Source organism: Strongylocentrotus purpuratus, unplaced genomic scaffold (genome assembly GCF_000002235.5).
Source record: "Strongylocentrotus purpuratus isolate Spur 01 unplaced genomic scaffold, Spur_5.0 spur5_contig_850, whole genome shotgun sequence".
Classification (NCBI taxonomy): Eukaryota; Metazoa; Echinodermata; class Echinoidea; order Camarodonta; family Strongylocentrotidae; genus Strongylocentrotus; species Strongylocentrotus purpuratus.
Window position 1 is genome coordinate 23,670 of NW_022145558.1, and position 18,566 is coordinate 42,235.

General features: G+C 38.0%; 1 protein-coding gene across 1 annotated transcript; it reads left to right on the forward strand.

Annotated features, from left to right (window-relative positions):
- Positions 1-11,716: 11,716 nt before the first annotated feature.
- On the forward strand, positions 11,717-14,042 carry LOC115927607 (monocarboxylate transporter 12-like). The gene is made up of 3 exons (XM_030993698.1): positions 11,717-11,912; positions 13,287-14,000; positions 14,035-14,042. The coding sequence occupies exons 1-3, from the start codon at positions 11,717-11,719 to the stop codon at positions 14,040-14,042; spliced, it is 918 nt and encodes a 305-aa protein (XP_030849558.1).
- The last annotated feature ends 4,524 nt before the right edge of the window (positions 14,043-18,566 follow it).

Sequence of the window (18,566 nt, forward strand, 5' to 3'; positions counted from 1 at the left end):
CTGCTGTTCTCTATTTATATTCATCTTGATATATGTATTAGTGAAGGGTGTCATTGGCGTAGCCACCGGGGGCATAACGGGCACGTTCTCGCAGTGAGCCCAAAACAAATATAAAAAAAAGAATAAGAAAACGAAGAAAAGAAAACTAAAGGGAAAAGGAAAAGAGGAAATGGAACATAAAAAGGAGACGCTAAGATCCGTCCCAAAACCCTAACTAATGGCCTCGTTAATTTGTTCTTCATCCTGCGAGCAAAATCAATACCCCTACCTTGATGACATCACCTTGTTTGTAGTTATTTTTATAAAACATTTTTAATGACGTATACACCATCAAAACGAAAATGCATGGTATACTTTTGTTTAAATCCACCATAAGTAAATGAAAGCAATTTGCGGTTACTGTAAAAATATAATAGCGGCTTTTCCACCTCCTGCCTCCGAACCTTGGAACAGTGTAATCCTCCTCGATTGAAATCATCTTCAACAGAATAGCAATTTAAACAGAAGGTTAAGGTCTGGGAAGAGGTGAAAAATATTGTGGGAGCGTTATCATTGTTACTATGCAAGTGGGGAAGCACATCAGATACAAATATGTTTTCTGAAAAGCATGGCTTTTCAAATACCTTGTAACTTTACCAAGACTGGGCTTAATATCTTATCAGTTTGATGATTCCAGAACCTGGCTTGGACTACACACCAATACTTATATGTTAGATGATCAACCTTTTCTGATCGATTTCACAACGTTTCTTTCACAAGAGGACATACGGTTTTAATATGTAGGAAACCATATGCATGCGTTCATTGAACTCCCACTGTCACTGCTTGGTCACTAATGCCATTTTGGTATCATAACACTGACTCATGATGACATCTCAAGGGGCTTTGTATCCAGTGGGTAGCCATATGGCAATATATAAATTGTAACTACTATTACATAATTGTAGTGACAGGCCTTGTTCACGTGTTATTACGTAATGCATATTTCTTGTAGGCTCCGAAGATTATCATCATATTTGGCAAGGGAAAGTCAATTAAAGACGATCGAAACTATATATTTCGATAAATCAACTAAAGGTCAATTTACAATAACCTTATTTTATATCCAATATAAATCATGTTCAGATTGCGAATCCGGCTCAGCGGTCACCTCTCTATAAGGACCACCTGTTTATAGTGGCCACTCATACTGTCTTCCTCTAGGAAGTAATCTGTGTTGTAGAACCTGTCTAGTAAGGCCACCTGTCTACAGTGGCGAGGTTTTCTGTTTCCCCTAAGTGGACCTCATAGATAGGTGCTATACTGTACACCATTGTCGTATTCGCGATTTCCAATAGGTATTACACGCATATTAAAGGTTTTTTAAATTGCCTCGAGTTATTGGGGACTTTTAGATTTGCACGCCAACTTAGTGGACTGCTACGTGTGACATCCTTTCAAAGGACGTCACAGCGTCACATTGTCCTTCTAATCTTCTATTGCATTTGTCTTATTGCCTTCTGTTACGCGATCGTTCTCCTTCAATTATCCTTTAGTCATCCGTTTCAATCTCTTCTCTTGTTCCTCTTCTTTTCTTTGATCATATCCTTGATTATTTATTGTGAATTGCCATGTATATGTATATGTTATGCTTTTGTATATATCTTTTGTAAATTCAACTTGTTTCAGCCTCTGGCTGCTATTCGAATGTTTTTTAATCAATAAACCATATCAAATCAAATCAAATAAAAAAAGGATGTCACACGTAGCGCTGGCAGTGGCTTAAAAGGACATCACATTGCCTTTAAGACAGGCGTTACTACTTCAGCTAGAAGGGATTAGACCACCCAGCGAGCCAGCGAGGTCACTGTGACAGCTGGCTATCTCATTAACTCAGCTCTCATTTAACATAAAAAAAGAGAATCATGGGGGATCAACAGGCACCGATTTGGGGAAGTTTTCTATATAGAGGGAGCAAGTAGCTACAAGTAGGACAGTGTGCCTTTAAAATGATATCACACGTAGCACTCCACTATGTCGACGTGCAAATCTAAAAATCCCTAATGTAGGACTGACCCGGAGGACTTAACAGAGAACAGTGAACGACAAAAGATATATAACATCTATTAAATGAAATTTTGAATTTGAGATTATCATTTTGAGTAATCACAAATGAAATATAGTATATTACTAGAAATTCTGATTGGTAGCGGAGTTATCGTTCAGCAAACTTTTGTTTAAATCCCTTGCTTCTACATTCGTTTTCCCTTGCAACTTTAAATATCCGTGGAGATAAGTAATCAAGGCTACAGATTTCTATCAATTTCGGCCTAAGGACCCGATGATATTCAGCTGATAGCACACCAACCCCCTGATGGATATACAGTTTTCATCCGATAATGAAATGCGATGCTTATGATCTGCCAAGAAAAATAAAACTTTTGGCACTTCATCAGGAATACCGTTTCTGAAACGGAAACGGGAGAGGGTAAAGCTGGATGTATGGGGAGGCTGAAGACCGCTTTTCACTAAAGGAAGGGATCATCTTAATGCCAAAGATTGGACTGATAGGTGGAAGCCAGCTTTACTGCAAGAACCGAATGAATCCGATCGCTTGAATCTTCACACACACACCGAACACACAAGTGCAAATTCCATGTCCAGTCATACTTTTCTCGTCTAAATAGACCACCTATACCTTTATAATAATGCATGTTAAATGTACATACACACTGTCATACATTTCCTCACCTGAATATACCTATACCATTGATAATAATGACTTATATTGTGAAATATGCCTTTGATAGGTGCATGAGGTATAATGCCTGATCATATTCTAGTCAGAAATCTTCCCCTCCCACCCCCGCTCCTGGGTCAGAGAGACCGCTTTCGTGTTCTCAAAATCTCAAAATCCCACGTTAAGGGGGAGATTTTCAAAAAAGGGGGATGTATTTGGCTTTTAACCTGGAGATTTCTTTTTAAAAAGGGGTGTTTTTTTTTCTTTCTCTCTCTCTCTCTCTTTGGACTCTTGAGAAATGTTAAAGGGGGGTTTAGAATATTTAAAAGAGGGTGTTTTTTCTTTCTCGCTCTCTCTGGACTGTAGGAAATGTTAAAAGGGGGTTTTAAAATATCTTGAATATCATAGATAGGATCTCCAAAACAGGAAAAGCCCGCGGAAGACGGCGAAAGGGGGGTTCAGAAATGTTGGCAGTCCTGAGAAATGGGGTTGCTCTCAAAGGAAGGGAAGGAGGATACGCGTATCCTAAAGGGGGGGGCGGGAGAAATCTTAGCCAAAGGTGTTTTGTTCGAGGCCAAGTTCCAAGAACATTCTCAACATTCTCAAACAGAGACCAATCTATTAAAAAATCTACCTCATTGTTACACCAAGGAAATAAGTGCTTCCATGAACTTACACACATGTTAAATTGGAATGAAAATAATGGACACGCAGGGCAGATCACGACCAACAAAGCGATGGCTAATTCTTGTGGGACTCTTTGCCGTCGGATATTTTGACATCGGAACATTTAAATCATTTGGCGTGTTTCTTGAGGAAATGACGGAAGACTTGCAAACATCTCTCGCTGTCGTCGGAGTAGCCATTGGACTATGTCATGGCGTAGCGAATTGCTTTGGTGAGATGCTTTTTGTTACGATGGCCATTTATCAATCACAACTAGTACACTATCCCCTAAAGTAATGGTTTCTAAGTACATGTATTTAAAGAACCTAGTAAATGTGCTATAGCATTGGATTAAATCCATTAAGACTGAACATTATATCATGTAATAGTAATTTTCACTGTAAAGCATTCCAATTAATAAATCTTGCATCGATGAATATGTCACGCTATTTATATTCTAATCCCTAAAAAAGATAAAGAAATAACATTTAAGACAATCCGCAACATGTTTGCTAATCTATCCTGCCAGAAAGCAATATGTTCATTTTTTGTTCTTGAATATATATGATTAAACAAAAATTCTAATTAACATCTGCCTCTAAATTTTTATTTTCACAGCGGTTATAAATGTTCCTCTATTGAAGCGGTTTTCAGGAAACTTTTTTTTTCGGAAAACTCGTCTTTGCTGGCAGTAGCATTGCCGCTACAAGACTCAGCCTCATTTATTTTGCAACATCTGGAATACACTTTCTACTACTAATGCTTGTAACAGGTATAACTTCTTCGAATCTCTTATTTTATAGAAAATAATAAAGACCCAAAGTATACCCCTGAGGTACTTCCTTCAAAGCAAGTTACTTGATCAAGGAGTTTTTGCTTACATAATCTTGTTTCGGAATTCGCTGTAATCTTTGAAAATTGAAAAAGTGATTAAACAGACGAAAGTCTGTGGAATAAAACCATGTCGATGTACTATATAAGTGCCCTTTTGTGGGGCATTAATCTTCATTACTGTCATTTATGACTTAAGGGCGTAGGTCCCCTAGTTGATAAGCATAGTAGCATACACATGCTTTAGCAGTCACGCAAAGCACACATTGTCAAATTATTATTAAATAAAATCCGAGAATGTATACTATTATCTAGATCTATTATTTTTAAATTATTTTTAAAATAATTCAATAACTTGGGGCAAAACAAAAATATTCCAACTAAATGAGCGACAGTGTATAATAAAACTTGGTTCGAAGAACAGACATGGAGAAAAGAGAACAAAACAAATTAATGAGTTGAGTTTGAGTTTGAGTTTATTATCCAAACAAAAGTACATCAATATAACAATAAAATTTGAATTGTTAACCTTGAAAGGATAAATGGGACCAGAAAATAGCATTTAATGCTAATCGTGTCTGGTACCACTAACACACAAAAGTATCACAGCAATTAATGAAAATGTATTGAATAAATATTAATAACTATTGAATACATACTTAAGCTCAGGGGCGACCGAGCGACTTCCAAAGTGGGGGGGGCACTAAAAAAAAGGGCACTTTCTGGAGAAAAAAAAGGGCACCAACAAAGAGAAATCTCAAAGCGAAAATATACAATCTTTTAGACATTAGTATATACCCCTACAGTGTGATTACATTATCAGGGATGATTTCAATATTTGTTTCACTTTATACACCATACAAGATATTGCTTTTTGCATCATGCTTTGCATTTGGGTGTGATGGTCTAACAAAATCATTTGCGAGCGAGCGAAGCGAGCAAAGAAAAAAATTAATATTTGTGAGATCGCAGTGCGAAAAATTACATCTTATAAAGAGGAAAAAACCCAATCCTGATTTGTTTATAAGCACATTGTCACAACGGAAAACTGAGAAAAAAACTTTGATAAGTAACATAAGTATATCATCTATAGATGCATGCGAGCGTAGCGAGCGAGCTTTGGGAGAAATTGCTCTTGGTTGCTTGAAATTTGGGGAAAGGAGCATGTGTCAAAGTACAAAGAGTAATTATCAGAGGTGAAAATGGGGCACTTCTTACACCCTCAAAAAGAGGCACTCACAAGGTATGAAAAAAGTCAGTCATGAAAATAGGAAATGGGCATTTGTCGACGGAAAAAAGGGGACCCATCAGATTTTGATAGGGGCATTTATAGGAAGTAAAAAGGGGCATTTAAAAAAAGGGGGATAGTTCACTTATGAGAAAGGAAAAGGAGCACCTATCATTGTTAAAAAGGGAAATTATCAGAGGCGAAAAGAGGCACTTATGTAAATGAAAAAGGGGCACTTATAATAAAGGAAAATGTGCATTAGTTGAAAGAAAATGGGCACCGATCAGATTTTAAAGCCTAATTTATCGGAAGTAAAAGGGGCACTTATCTGAAGTGAAAATGAGTTACTTCTCGTACCTAAAAAGGGTCATTTACCAGAGAAGGGGCACTTATTAGAAAGATAAAGGGGCATTAGTTGAAAGAAAATGGGCACCGATCAGATTTTAAAGGGACATTTATTGGAGGATAAGGAGGCATTTATCTGAAGTGAAACGGAGTAACTTCTCGTACCTGAAAAGGGTCATTTACCAGAAAAGGGGCATTTATGAGAAGGGGAAGGGGCTCTTTTTTTAATGGGGCACTTATCATTAGGAAAAGGGGCACTTATTAGAAAGGAAAAGGGGCACGTGTGAAAATATAAGGTGCATTTATCCGAGTTAAAATGGGGGTAGTTATCAAAAGGGGAAAGGGCACTTATTACAAAGGAAAAGGGGCAGTTTTCAAAGTAAAAGAGGCACCTCTCAGATTTGAATAGGGCAATTATCAGAGGTGAAGGGGGCACTAATCAAAAGTGAAAAGAGGCACTTCTCGTACCTGAAAAGGAGCATTCATTAGAGATTAAAAAGGGCATTTATGAGAATGGAAAATGGACACTTATTGCAAAGGAAAAAAGAACTTGTTGAAGGAAAAAGGGCACGTGTTAATAATAGGGGCACTTATCAGAGTTGAAAAGAGGAAGAGGCACTTTTACAAATGAATAGGGGCATTTTTCGATGTAAAAGGGGCACTATTCCTATGTAAAAAGGGGCACTTCTTACAAAGTTAAAGGGGCAATTTTCTTATGTTAAAAGGGGCACTTTTCGGGTGCTTGAAAAAGTTGGGGCACTGTGCCCCCCTCCCCCCCCCCCCCCCCCCCCCTCCCCCCCCCCCCCCCCCCCCCGGAGGGCCGCCTCTGCTTTAGCTACAAGCTATTCAACAACAATTCAACAGAGAAATGCGCTGGACCTTGATACAACATTCAGCTTTTGACATGGAAGCACTACGATCACTTGATGCTTCAAAACACTGAACACAAAAGTGCAAATTCCATAAACCAACTAGACAGCCTATACAATTTATGATAATGGACTATACTGTGAAATATGCCTTTGATAGGTGCATGAGGTATAACGCCTGATCATCAATGCGTGTTTTGCACCGATGCATGGTTCTTTCATGAAAGCTAACGGTACAGTTGTAGTTTTATACATTATATACGTTACCTAGTGCAGGTTACTGTAGGTCATCAATTAAAGTGGCTTATATTTGTTGCTATATAGGGAGAACCCTAATAAGCTGTCGGTTCGTTATCAGCGTCTATCGTTGGAGAGGTATGTATTAAAACATTCATTAAAATGTTGATAAAAGTTCCGAGTATGACTATATTACGTCATCTGTAAAAACAGATGATATTTCATGCAACTAATGATTTTGCTTTCCTATTATTAAATCATGAAACAAAAATAATATATCAAACAGACAAAGTAGATAAATGGATGTAAAATGCCTAGGTCTATTGATTTAGTTAGTTAGTTAGTAAAGTATTAATTATTGCTTTGAGAGACATAAAGGTGTTTTTATACGCTCGAGGGAAGGTTACAATCGAGCTTATTGCCCGAGGCTTTCCGAGGGCAATAGCTCGATTGTAACCTTCCCGAGAGCGTATATAAAAACAACTATGTCTCGAAAATTAAAACAGTCATTAATACTTTTATATACTGAAAATGGTAATAGAATACAACTTCGTGTTTTACAATACTATATCATGGAAATAAAAACCACCCCACGGGCCGCCGTGCGGTGCATTTAACTTTGTATCCTCTGACATCCGCGCCTCTGTATTCAAAGCTGCGTTGTACATTGAGAACTTACAGGAAAAAAAATCGTCCGGGCACCGTCCGGAACCCGCACGGGACCTGTAAGGTGCCCCACGCGCCCTTTACGGGCTCTCTACGGCCTAACGGTCAGATTAAAACGTCGGAAGAATTGGAAGCAGCCAAATCTGCACCACGGCGCCCGTAATGCTTAAAAAAATGTCCCGGCATTCGTAGGAACAATAAGCAACCGTTTGACCTACGATTAAAAGCACTTTTCGAGAGACTTCATACATGTGAATTAATGCCACTAGCGTATTGACATGGTTTTGAACCTGGGACCTTACGGGAACGAATCCTATGCTCTACCACTGATCCATTGTTTCTCCTACGTGTCTTCTTGTTCTTTTACTTACCCCTTTTCTGCATATAATATATTTCACATACATGTACATGTGTGATTGTGATGTAAACAAAATAAATTATGTATTCAGATTTAAAGTCCAAGGACCTAGTTATTGCATTCCCGCAATTATAATAAAAATTGGTACAAAGGACAGAAATAGAGAAAAGGGACCAAACAAATTAATAACAACAAATCAACAGAGAACTGCACTGGACCTTGATGACCATACAGTGGTCAGCTTTTTATATGAAAGCCCTTTGATAGCTTGATGCATCACACACTGAACACAAAAGTGCGAATTCCACAAACAGCCATATCGTTATTGTCTGATGAATAGACAGCCTTAATCATTGATAATAATCACTGGCGTACCTATGGGGGGCAGGGGGGTAGAGTGCCCCCCCCCCCTGACGGGCTCCAGGGGGGAAAAAGAAAAAGGGGGAAAAAGAAAAGAAAGGAAAAGGAAAGAAAAAGAAAAAAGGAAAAGGGAAGAAAAAAGGAAAGAAAGAGAAAAAAGGAAAAAAGGAAAGAAAAAAGGAAGAAGAAGAAAAAAGGAAGTAAAAGAGAAAAGAAAGGGAAAGGAAGAAAAATGGGGAAATTAAAAAAAAAAAAAAAGACCATGGCCGTACGCACCAGGGGGGGGGGGGGGGCAGTTGACCCCAGATATTTTGAAAACGTACAGTTTTTTTCCTGAAAATGTAGTGTAGGCCTATACCAAATCCTTCAATTCTACTTTTGAAAATGCAAAAGTACCCTCATGACCAGTTCGGTCGCTCGAACTCCCTTCACTCCTTTTGCTTTTGAGATTCTTCGAAAACTTTTAACGCATCTTTCCCCCTCCCCCACCAGAAAAATATTCCGCATACGGCCCTGAAAAATTAAAACAAATGAAAATAGGAAAATATAAGTGATATAACAAATTTGAAACTCTTCGCTGGCGCGAACTGCTTGCTAGCCTATTTTGTATTAAATGTTTTCACTTGCTCGTCCCCCTGAAAAAAGAAAAGGATTAGTATTGCCTAGAATACAATTGTGCCTGCCCCGACGGGCCCTGACCTGCAACCACGGCAACAATAACACACAATATATGTACCAAATGTTTCTAAAAGAGACTAATTCATTTTTCTCGCTCGCTTTGCTTTGGAAACAATTGTGCCCACCCTTGACCTGCAACAATATCATTACAAATGGAAGAGTTCTTTTGCCCTCTCGCCTAAAAGGAATTGAATCGCGGTAAACGCGATTGCGTCCATCCTGACCTGCACCAATAAAAACAAGTTTATTTATTAATTTCTATTAAAAGAGAATTTTTTGTTTTGCTTGCTCGCTATGCTCGCTCGCCAAGATGGAATTGACACCGCTAGCGTGCCCGCCCCAACCTGCAACAACCAGTAAATAATTATGTACCAGACGTTATTCAAAGAAGTTTTGGTGTGCTCGTGCTCGCCAAAACAGAATTAACATCACCTTAGACATGATTGTGTAAGCCCTGCCCTGCAACAAAAAAATCTGAAATTTATGAACCAATTATCATTACAAAAATTTTGCTCGCTCGCTACGCTCGCTCGCCAAAATAGAAATAACACCGCTTTTAATAATCACGTCCCTGACATAGAACAATGAACCCAAGTTTATATACCATATTTTCCCTATAAAAGAAAAGTGATTTTTTTTTCGCTCGCTAGGAATTATGTGCCCACCACTAACCTGCTACAATATCATTAAAAGAGAAATGTAGGGGGTTGCCTGCCCGCCAAAATGAGATTGACATTGCCTTAAACACGATTTGCCCGCCCCCTACCTGCAATAATGGAACAAATTTTATATAGCAATTCATTGAGAGAAAGATGTATTTTCGCTCGCTAGCTAAAATAGGTATAAAATCACCCTAAACACAATATTGTTCCCGCGCCCTGCATGGGACAATTGAACCAAGTTTAAGTGGCAATTATTAAAAAAGAAGTGATTTTTTTTCTTGCTCGCTACACTCGTTTGCAAAAAAATGAAATTAACGTCGCTAACAAGTGAATTTTCCCACCCCCAACTTGCAACAATACCAGTTTATATACCAAACGTTACTTAAAGATTTTTTTTTGCTCGCTTGCTCGCCAGAAGTGAAAATTAGCATCGCCTTTTTTGTTTGTTTCGGTCGCTTGCCCCCCCCCCCCTGACGGAGTACCCCAGGTACGCCACTGATAATAATGCACTATACTGTGAAATATGTCTTTGATAGGTGCATGAGGTATAACGCCTGATCATAACTGTGTGTTCTGCACCGATGCATAGTTCTTTTTTAATAAGCCAACGGTACAGTTGCAGTTATATACACGTTACCTAGCGCAGGTTACTGTAGGTCATCAATGAAAGTGGCTAATATTTGTTGCTATATAGGACAAACCCTGGCAAGCTATTGGTTCGTTATCAGCGTCTATCGTTGGAGAGGTATGTATTAACAAATTCATTCAAATGTTGATAAAAGTTCCGAGTATGACTATATTACGTCATCTGTAAAAAGCAGATGATATTTCATGCACTAATGATTTTGCTTTCCTATTATTAAATCATGAAACAAAAATAATATATCAAACAAAGTAGATAAATGGATGTAAAATGCCTAGGTCTATTGATTTAGTTAGTTAGTTAGTAAAGTATTAAGGACTGCTTTGAGAGACATAAAGTTGTTTTTATACGCTCGAGGGAAGGTTAAAATCGAGCTATTGCCCGAGGCTTTCCGAGGGCAATAGCTCGATTGTAACCTTCCCGAGAGCGTATATGAAAACAACTATGTCTCGAAAATTAAAGCAGTCATTAATACTTTTATATACTGAAAAGGGTAATGTGCGACTTACTAATCATGATAATCAAGTTTGTTTACGCTATCGAGACAGCAGACTAACTGACTAAGTAGTGTAAGGCACAAGGTACATACAAATACGTGTGTGGGACTATGAACGGGTTGGATTTTTTGTGTTACTGAAATGTGCTCAGAATTCGAGTAATTCATCTATTAAATGACTAAAACAGACAAGAAACAAGTCAAAGGTAAGGACAAGAATCGGTGCCTATCAATATAACAGAAATTTTGCATGAAATAACATCAGGAAAGCTATCTAAATTTGTCAGAAATTATCGACAAACACACAAAATTCAGCGCTGCAAATTACGCACAAAACGGCGTAGAATTCAACTTTTCATCCATCAAATAAATTCAAAGACTTGCATTATACAATCTTCAATACCTGTATCACCGTTATCGCAAGCAATAAAATCACAATCTATATCTAACCTAGATCTACGGTTAATAATAAGACCAATTCATTCGCGTAGGGCCTACCCTTTCGGTGTTCTTGCTGTCTAGCGACCAATTTTTTGCACACGTACACGTATGGTATACGCGATCGCTCAAACCAGTTTTTAAGCAAGACTGAACTATTCCTGGTAACTTGAATTTTACCCTCGAACTATTACATGGGCGTGGCATTTTTCGTTTATTTACGGGAATGGCTAAAACCATGACTGGAATGTCGACCAATCAGATGGCTGGATTTCTTAAGTGAGGTATATAATTTAGTTTAGTTATTCATTTGCCATTACTATTAGTACTATTTTTATTCAACAGTGTTGACTCATTCGACCAATACTTAGCCAAAGGTGTTTTGTCCGAGGCCAAGTTCCAAGAACATTCTCAACATTCTCAAACAGAGACCAATCTATTAAAAAATCTACCTCATTGTTACACTAAGGAAATAAGTGCTACAATGAACTTTCACAAAGGTTAAATTCGAATGAAAATAATGGACACGCAGAGCAGACCACGACCAACAAAACGATGGCTGATTCTTGTGGGACTCTTTGCCGTCGGATATTTTGACATCGGAACGTTGAAATCGATGGGCGTGTTCCTTGAGGAAATGACGGATGATTTGCAAACATCTCTCGCTGTCATCGGAGTAGCTATTGGACTATGTCACGGAGTAGCACAATGCTTTGGTGAGATGCTTTGTGTTACGATGGCCATTCAATCATAACCAGTATTAATGTTTCACTATTCCCTAAAGTAGTGGTTTCTAAGTACATGTAAAGAAAATGAGGGCGCGTGACGCTCTATGTGTTATAGCATTGGATTAAATCATATCATGTATTAGTAATTTTCACTGTGAAGCATTCCAATTAATAAATCTTGCATAGATGAATCAGTCACGCTATTTATATTCTAATCCCTTAAAAGGATAAAGCAATAACATTTGAGACTAGCTTTTTTTTAAATAATATATTTACTATGAATGAAAAAAAAAAATTCTGATTGACATTTGCCTCTTAATTTTTAATTTCACAGCGGTTATAAATGTTCCTCTATTAAAGCGGTTTTCAGCAGGAAAACTCGTCCTTGCAGGCAGTAGCATTGCCGCTACAGGACTCAGCCTCATATATTTTGCACTTTCTACTACTAATGCTTGTAACAGGTAGGCTTTCTACGAATCTCTTATTGCATAGATGCAAAACAATAATAGACCCAAAGTATACCCCTGAGGTACTACCATCAAAGCTTAATTGATCACGGAGTTCTTGAGCCTTGAAGAATTACTCTCCCAAAAGCGTGAACGCTGTCCTGGAGAGGGCTGTGCTGTGTTGCGTGCTGTTGGTGATGTGCTGTTGGTGAAGTGATGGTGGTTGTTCTCCGTGCACTATATACAATGTGCAGGGTGCAGTGTGCAGGTGGTGCAGGTGTGTCCCTCGTTACAACATCTTCAGGGGCAGGGGCGGCGCCATAGTCTGTATGGCGGGTAGTGCCGCTCCCCTAAAGCCAAGAATTGTATTTGCAGTGACAGCGTTGCTTGGGAGAGTGTTCCAGACACGGACTGCTCTGGAACACGGACTGCTCGGTTACATAATCTTGTTTACAAATTTGATGTAGTCTTTTAAAAAAGAACAAAGTAATTAAACAGACGTCATTCTATGGAATATATACTTGCCATTGTTTCATCGCGTAATGACCAATTGATCAATTTCTTAAGTGTGTCGTACCTGGAGGCCATTCAGATTTAGACCAGCGTTATTTTACAATCACCATTTGTCTGTGGAATTAGACAATTTACCAAGCGTACTCTTCACTCTAAGCGGGCTGCTTTTATTTGAGTATCAGATGCTTTACACATGATAATGAAGGAGTTGTGTACAAAATTATCCACAGTGCCTGTTAAAGTTCACTTAGTTCTGAGGCCCACGTGGTCATCAATTTGGTCTTAATCATAATTAAACTGATTGAAATGATCTGGGTGTCTAACGTAAATTGTGTGGAGTACGTGCGGGGGAAAAACAGATCTAAATGACGTTTTTTAAATGTTACTTTCCCTTTTTCACCAGGGTTTGGTTATAGCTTAGTCATTTTGCCTTCTGAAGCCAGCGTCGTTGACTTCTTTCCAGATCACTTCGAAATCGCTACAACCATTGTCCTCCTCGGCAGCAGTGTAGGTATGATGACGCTCCCATTGCTTACAGAACAGCTCGTCATGGCTTACTCCTGGAGAGGAGCGATCCTTATTCTAGGGGCCTTGAACTTTCATTCGTGTGCGACGGGGCTACTAATGGCGTCAAGTAGTCAACACAGGCGTATATTAGGAGAACCTACATTTTTAGCTGGTAGAGCTCAGATCGGGGAAGACCATGAAGAAACTGTGTCCCTGATAAACGAGCAGACGACTGTTGACCTACATAACTTAGATGATGATCGCAATGACGATGGAGTCTTTTGCTCCAGCGCCAAAATCGTCAGAGCTGCTAAAAAGATATTCCTGGATATTTTTGATGTCAAAGTATTCCGTGAGTGCCCCCGCTTCATCACAATCTGCATGACTTTCTTTACTTCCGCCGTCTCCTACTATGGATGGATCGTCTTCTTGATTCCCAATGCCGAAGCCAAGGGTATCAGTCCCGACAAAGCCGTCCTACTTGCAACCATTGGCGGTGCTGCGAACATCTTTGGAAGGCTCACAGTAGGTTTCCTGGCTGCAAGGCTCAATCTGAAACCTCAGGTCACCTACTGTTTCATCTGCATCGCAACAGCAGGGGCGTTCTTCTGTAATTTCTTTACTAAGAGATATTCGATTCTTAGCTGTTTAGCAGCGATGAATGGCTTCGCATTAGGTGGGAAAGTCTTGAGTAGCAACCTTCTGTGTAAGGACAGTGTATCGGACGAAAGGTACCCAGCTGCGCTGTCTTTCATATCACTCGCCTTTGGTATAGGGGAGGTACTTGGGGCATCCTTCATTGGTATGTACATAATTATAAACGGATGCAAAGTGTCTGTTTTATACCTTTTCGTGTTCTTTTGTTGTTTCTTTGTATGTTTTTGTTGTCTTTTGGGGAATAAATTCGTCATGGGGTCCAGTAACTAACATCAGAGTACTGAATAATAGAGTATAAGGACGCCCTTTTTCTTATTTTGCTGACAGGTGATGCTATCGGTTTTCCCCTTTATAGATTTTGAATTTTGGAATGTACCAAATTATCCAAACGTGAGACAAGTTTTCTTTCTATATATAAAACACAGTAAATATATAAATTGTTACTTATCGTGGATTTAACAAGCCCGTCCTTATACCAAATCAATAGGCTGACATCACGAGTTTTTATTATTTTTTTTCACTTTTTTTCCATCATTAAATCTTTTCTCTAAACAGGTCTTCTGTACGATAACACCAAGTCATTTGATATTATTTTCTGTGTGCTTGGAGCAGCTAATATTTTGGAGTCCTGCATCATCATTTCTCCCATCATCAAGGATTGGATGGTCGCCATGGTTACCACCCGTTAATGAAGGGCAGGAGGTTCAATTTCTGGTGCTGGCTATCGTCACTGGCATAGCTAGGGGTCATATTCACCCCCACCGTATGGGAGGAAAATGGGACAAACATAGCGAAATGGCAAAATACCCGTCAATGTGTTTCACGGAATAATATCTTTTCACGGTTAAAAGGAGAAAAAAATAAAATCTATATTTAAAGGGATCCGGTAACTTTGTCTCAGATTCTGAAACAAAATCATGGATTTAGCTCATGCTGCAATGATAAGTATGAACCTTTAGGTCAGTCAGGAACCCCATGATTTTTACAAGCATATCGCATGTCTGATTACCAAGATATCTATGATTGGAAACCGAAACCATATTTTGAGTTTTCCTAACGGTTCTTATAACAATATAGTCTACTGGTGGAGAACGAGTATGGTAAAAACCGGTCACTCAAAGATTTTTACTTTTTTGAGGTACTTCTTGATCGTTTTGAAGTGCAATTTTGTTTAGGGCTTTAATATTACACCATATCACAAACAGTGATACCACGTAGGGCCGTGCAGCTCAGATTTAACATTGTTAAACGATGCCTTTAAATATAGACCTGCCCTTGTTTAAAAAAAAATCTATTTACATAAACATTCAATTTGAAATAATATTCCAATGTATTACTGTAATTTATTGATTGTTTTAATTTGTTAAAATCACTCAATTATTCACTGTTCCAATCTATTACAATCATTTGAATAGACGGCTCTTATAACAAACAATTCAACACACGATCCGTTAAAAAACTAAGACTATCTGAGATGAAATATTATTTCAAGTACATATTCTATATATCTTTATATTTTACTAAGAACTTTAACGAATTTTCAATTATTTCATGTTATCTTTGATTGCATATGTAGTGTTGTATTTCAATGTTTTTATCAAATGTAAACAAATCACAAAAATTCAGCCCTCGGGCTTCGAGATGATTTTGAATAAAACAAACAATTAACTAGACTTTAATTCGTCACTTAGACGAATTAGGTGATACGGATGATAATGGTTTACATAACGAATAATGCATTACACGATATATTATTTTGTAAAATGCTTCTTCCATTTATATGCTTCTCCCATTATGATCTATTCATATGTCAAGATTAAATTGTGTCTCCTTGATCATCATGGATCGAGGGAAGATAGATTGAAACAATATATGACCTTTGACCCTGTGCAGTAACCAGTTACACATTTGACTCTAATTTACATCATGAAGAACACCTTTTGACGATTTTATCTTATTCAAAGAAATGAAAATGTAATTGATAAATGGTTATCATCATTATGATGATGATCATGATGATAATGATCATGATTATGAGCGCGATCCTGAGATCTTATTGAAAAAATGAGGGTTGATTTAGATAGCATATCGTCTCAGCTACAACATACTCAAAAATCAACAAAATCCAAGCAGAAATAATGGCGATATTGCTCGCAAAAGACAGGAATGTAGAATCCAGATTTGAGAAAAAGTCATCTCCTATAGGGATTACACGCAAAAAGTAATAGATTTAGTGAAAATAGGGTAATAATAAAGTAAAAAGGGTTGTTTATGACATTATTTGCGATTCTACGTGTTTCAATAATCAAAGGAGATGGTACAGTGAAAGGTCCAAAGGAAAAAAAAGTGAAGAAAAAAATTGTTGGAGACACCCGGACTCGAACCAGGGATCTTGAGGTTGGAAGTCAAGTGCGTTTAAATACCAAAACATCTCCCATAGCGATTACACGTAAACGGGAAATGGGATTTTGAAATCCTAGTTTGCAAGTGAAATATGAGCATGATCACGGCATCTAATCGAAAAATAAAGGGCACACTTGTGATAGCTCATTGTCTCAGCTACAACATATCCGAAGCTCAGCGAAAACGAAGCTAAAACAACGGAGATTTTGCTCGCGAAAGACAGGAGTGTAGAATCCAGTTTTGAGAAAAAGTCATGTCCCATAGAGAATACACGCAAAATGTGAAAAATTAACATGCCTCCTTTAATCGCAAAAATACACCATGATGCCTTTGTCAAAATGAAAAATTGTGGGAACTGCATTTGTAGAAAATTGTCTAAGCTAGAACATATCAAAATTTGAAAGAAAATTGATCCATATTTACAGAGATATAATCAATTTTCCAAAAATATGCTGACGTCATAATATGCAAATTGAAATTTTGAGTTTGGAGGCCATTATGATGACGTCATGAGTTAATTGAGGATCAAATGAGACATGAAATCATATCTCCAACTCATAATCTATTTAAATATGAAAAAATATTAGGAGTTTCTATCTATTCTAAAGAGTTACAATTAATTTTATATAGGCATGTTTTTGCCCATGTATTGTGGATAAAGATAACGCAGATCCGCGCGTGCTGTCAACTTTGACGGACGCTCATTGCGTTATTAAAAGGTGAACAAGTTATCAAACTGCTTGGAAAAATGTACCAAATATGATGACAGAAAAAAATCGGCGATTCTATGTTGCAAAATGCCAGTACGCGCGAAAACGCGCGCGCATGCGCGTGTGCGTAATTTTTTTATCAAATGCTCCATATGGCCTGAAACGTATGTAAAACAAATTTGGGATGATTTGGAGCATTTTAAAAAAATTCGCGCGCGTAAACGGACAAAAGCGTACGCGCATTTCTGCGTGCATTTTTTGACCTGAAATTAACCGGACGGATATTGATCTTGATCATGGTCAATATAAATGAAAAATTTCTTTCCGTTATGAAGATATGATCATAAGTTGATTTTCACAAAATGGCGCCTGGATGACGTCACGATCATTTTGACTATCTGAAAAGACTAAGATCTATCATCATGGCAAGTTTCATGATAATGGCTGTATTTAGTCTTGAGATATCCTGCGAACAAATTCGAGGAAGAATAATAAATAATAAATAAATAATAAATAAATAAAAATGTTGACGAAATCAAAAGGTGATACGTAGACTTCGTTACGTATCACCTAATAATATATAGTAATAGTAAATTAACAAAAACCGACACAAAACAGTCAAAACGTAGTCAATAACAGAGAAAAGATTTTCCACAGGGACATCTATTCCGATTAAAAGGAAGCAAGACTTACCGGGCTACAAGCTTTGAAAGAAAGGATGGAAATCTAACTCGTATTACGTTACATTCAACATGGGACCCTATTAAGATTATAATACTTATAAGAATTAGGTTAAGAGTTAGGTCCCTTTCCGAGACAGGGCCAACTGGATAACCGACCAAACCAAGGGGAGCTATGATCCTGCGGGATGTAGAACCAGGGCCCCGTTTCACAAAAAATGTCATCAGTGACAAATGACAGTTTTTGTTATAAGCTACTGAAATCCTTGCTTCTGATTGGTTATCAGCAGATTTTTCATTGATATTTGTCATTTGTCATTGAAAAAAGGCTTTGTGAAACACCCTCCAGTTGGTTGATTGCGGGACTCCAGGTCAGACGAATTTGAAGAGAGCATATCGACAGAATACAACACTGCACATTTGGATTCACGATTCGCAAACGCTCTTTTGCAACTTCAGACATTATCAACATAACCGTTTACTAGGAGCAAACGACTCATATTAAGAGGAAGATCCCTCAAGATTGAAGGAGCTTTTATACAACATATCGAATATACATGGATGCTTCCTATCGCTGAAGTTGTGTCTTGCACGACCTCCCTTGATAAGTGATTAGTCTATTTCGTTTCCCTTCCAGAAGATCCAAGAGGCCTTTAATGTTTGATTTTCGTTGTCAAGTTCATGTCAAGACTTCCACACTGCACTTCCTGAGGAAAACAGATCCAC

What these genes read in the sequence shown, in the direction of transcription:
- LOC115927607 (XM_030993698.1), top strand. Translation starts at nt 11,717, where the DNA reads ATGGACACGCAGAGCAGACCACGACCAACAAAACGATGGCTGATTCTT. An exon ending in CGGAGTAGCACAATGCTTTG is followed by an intron (nt 11,913 to 13,286) that starts GTGAGATGCTTT and finishes CTTTTTCACCAG; the next exon opens with GGTTTGGTTATAGCTTAGTC.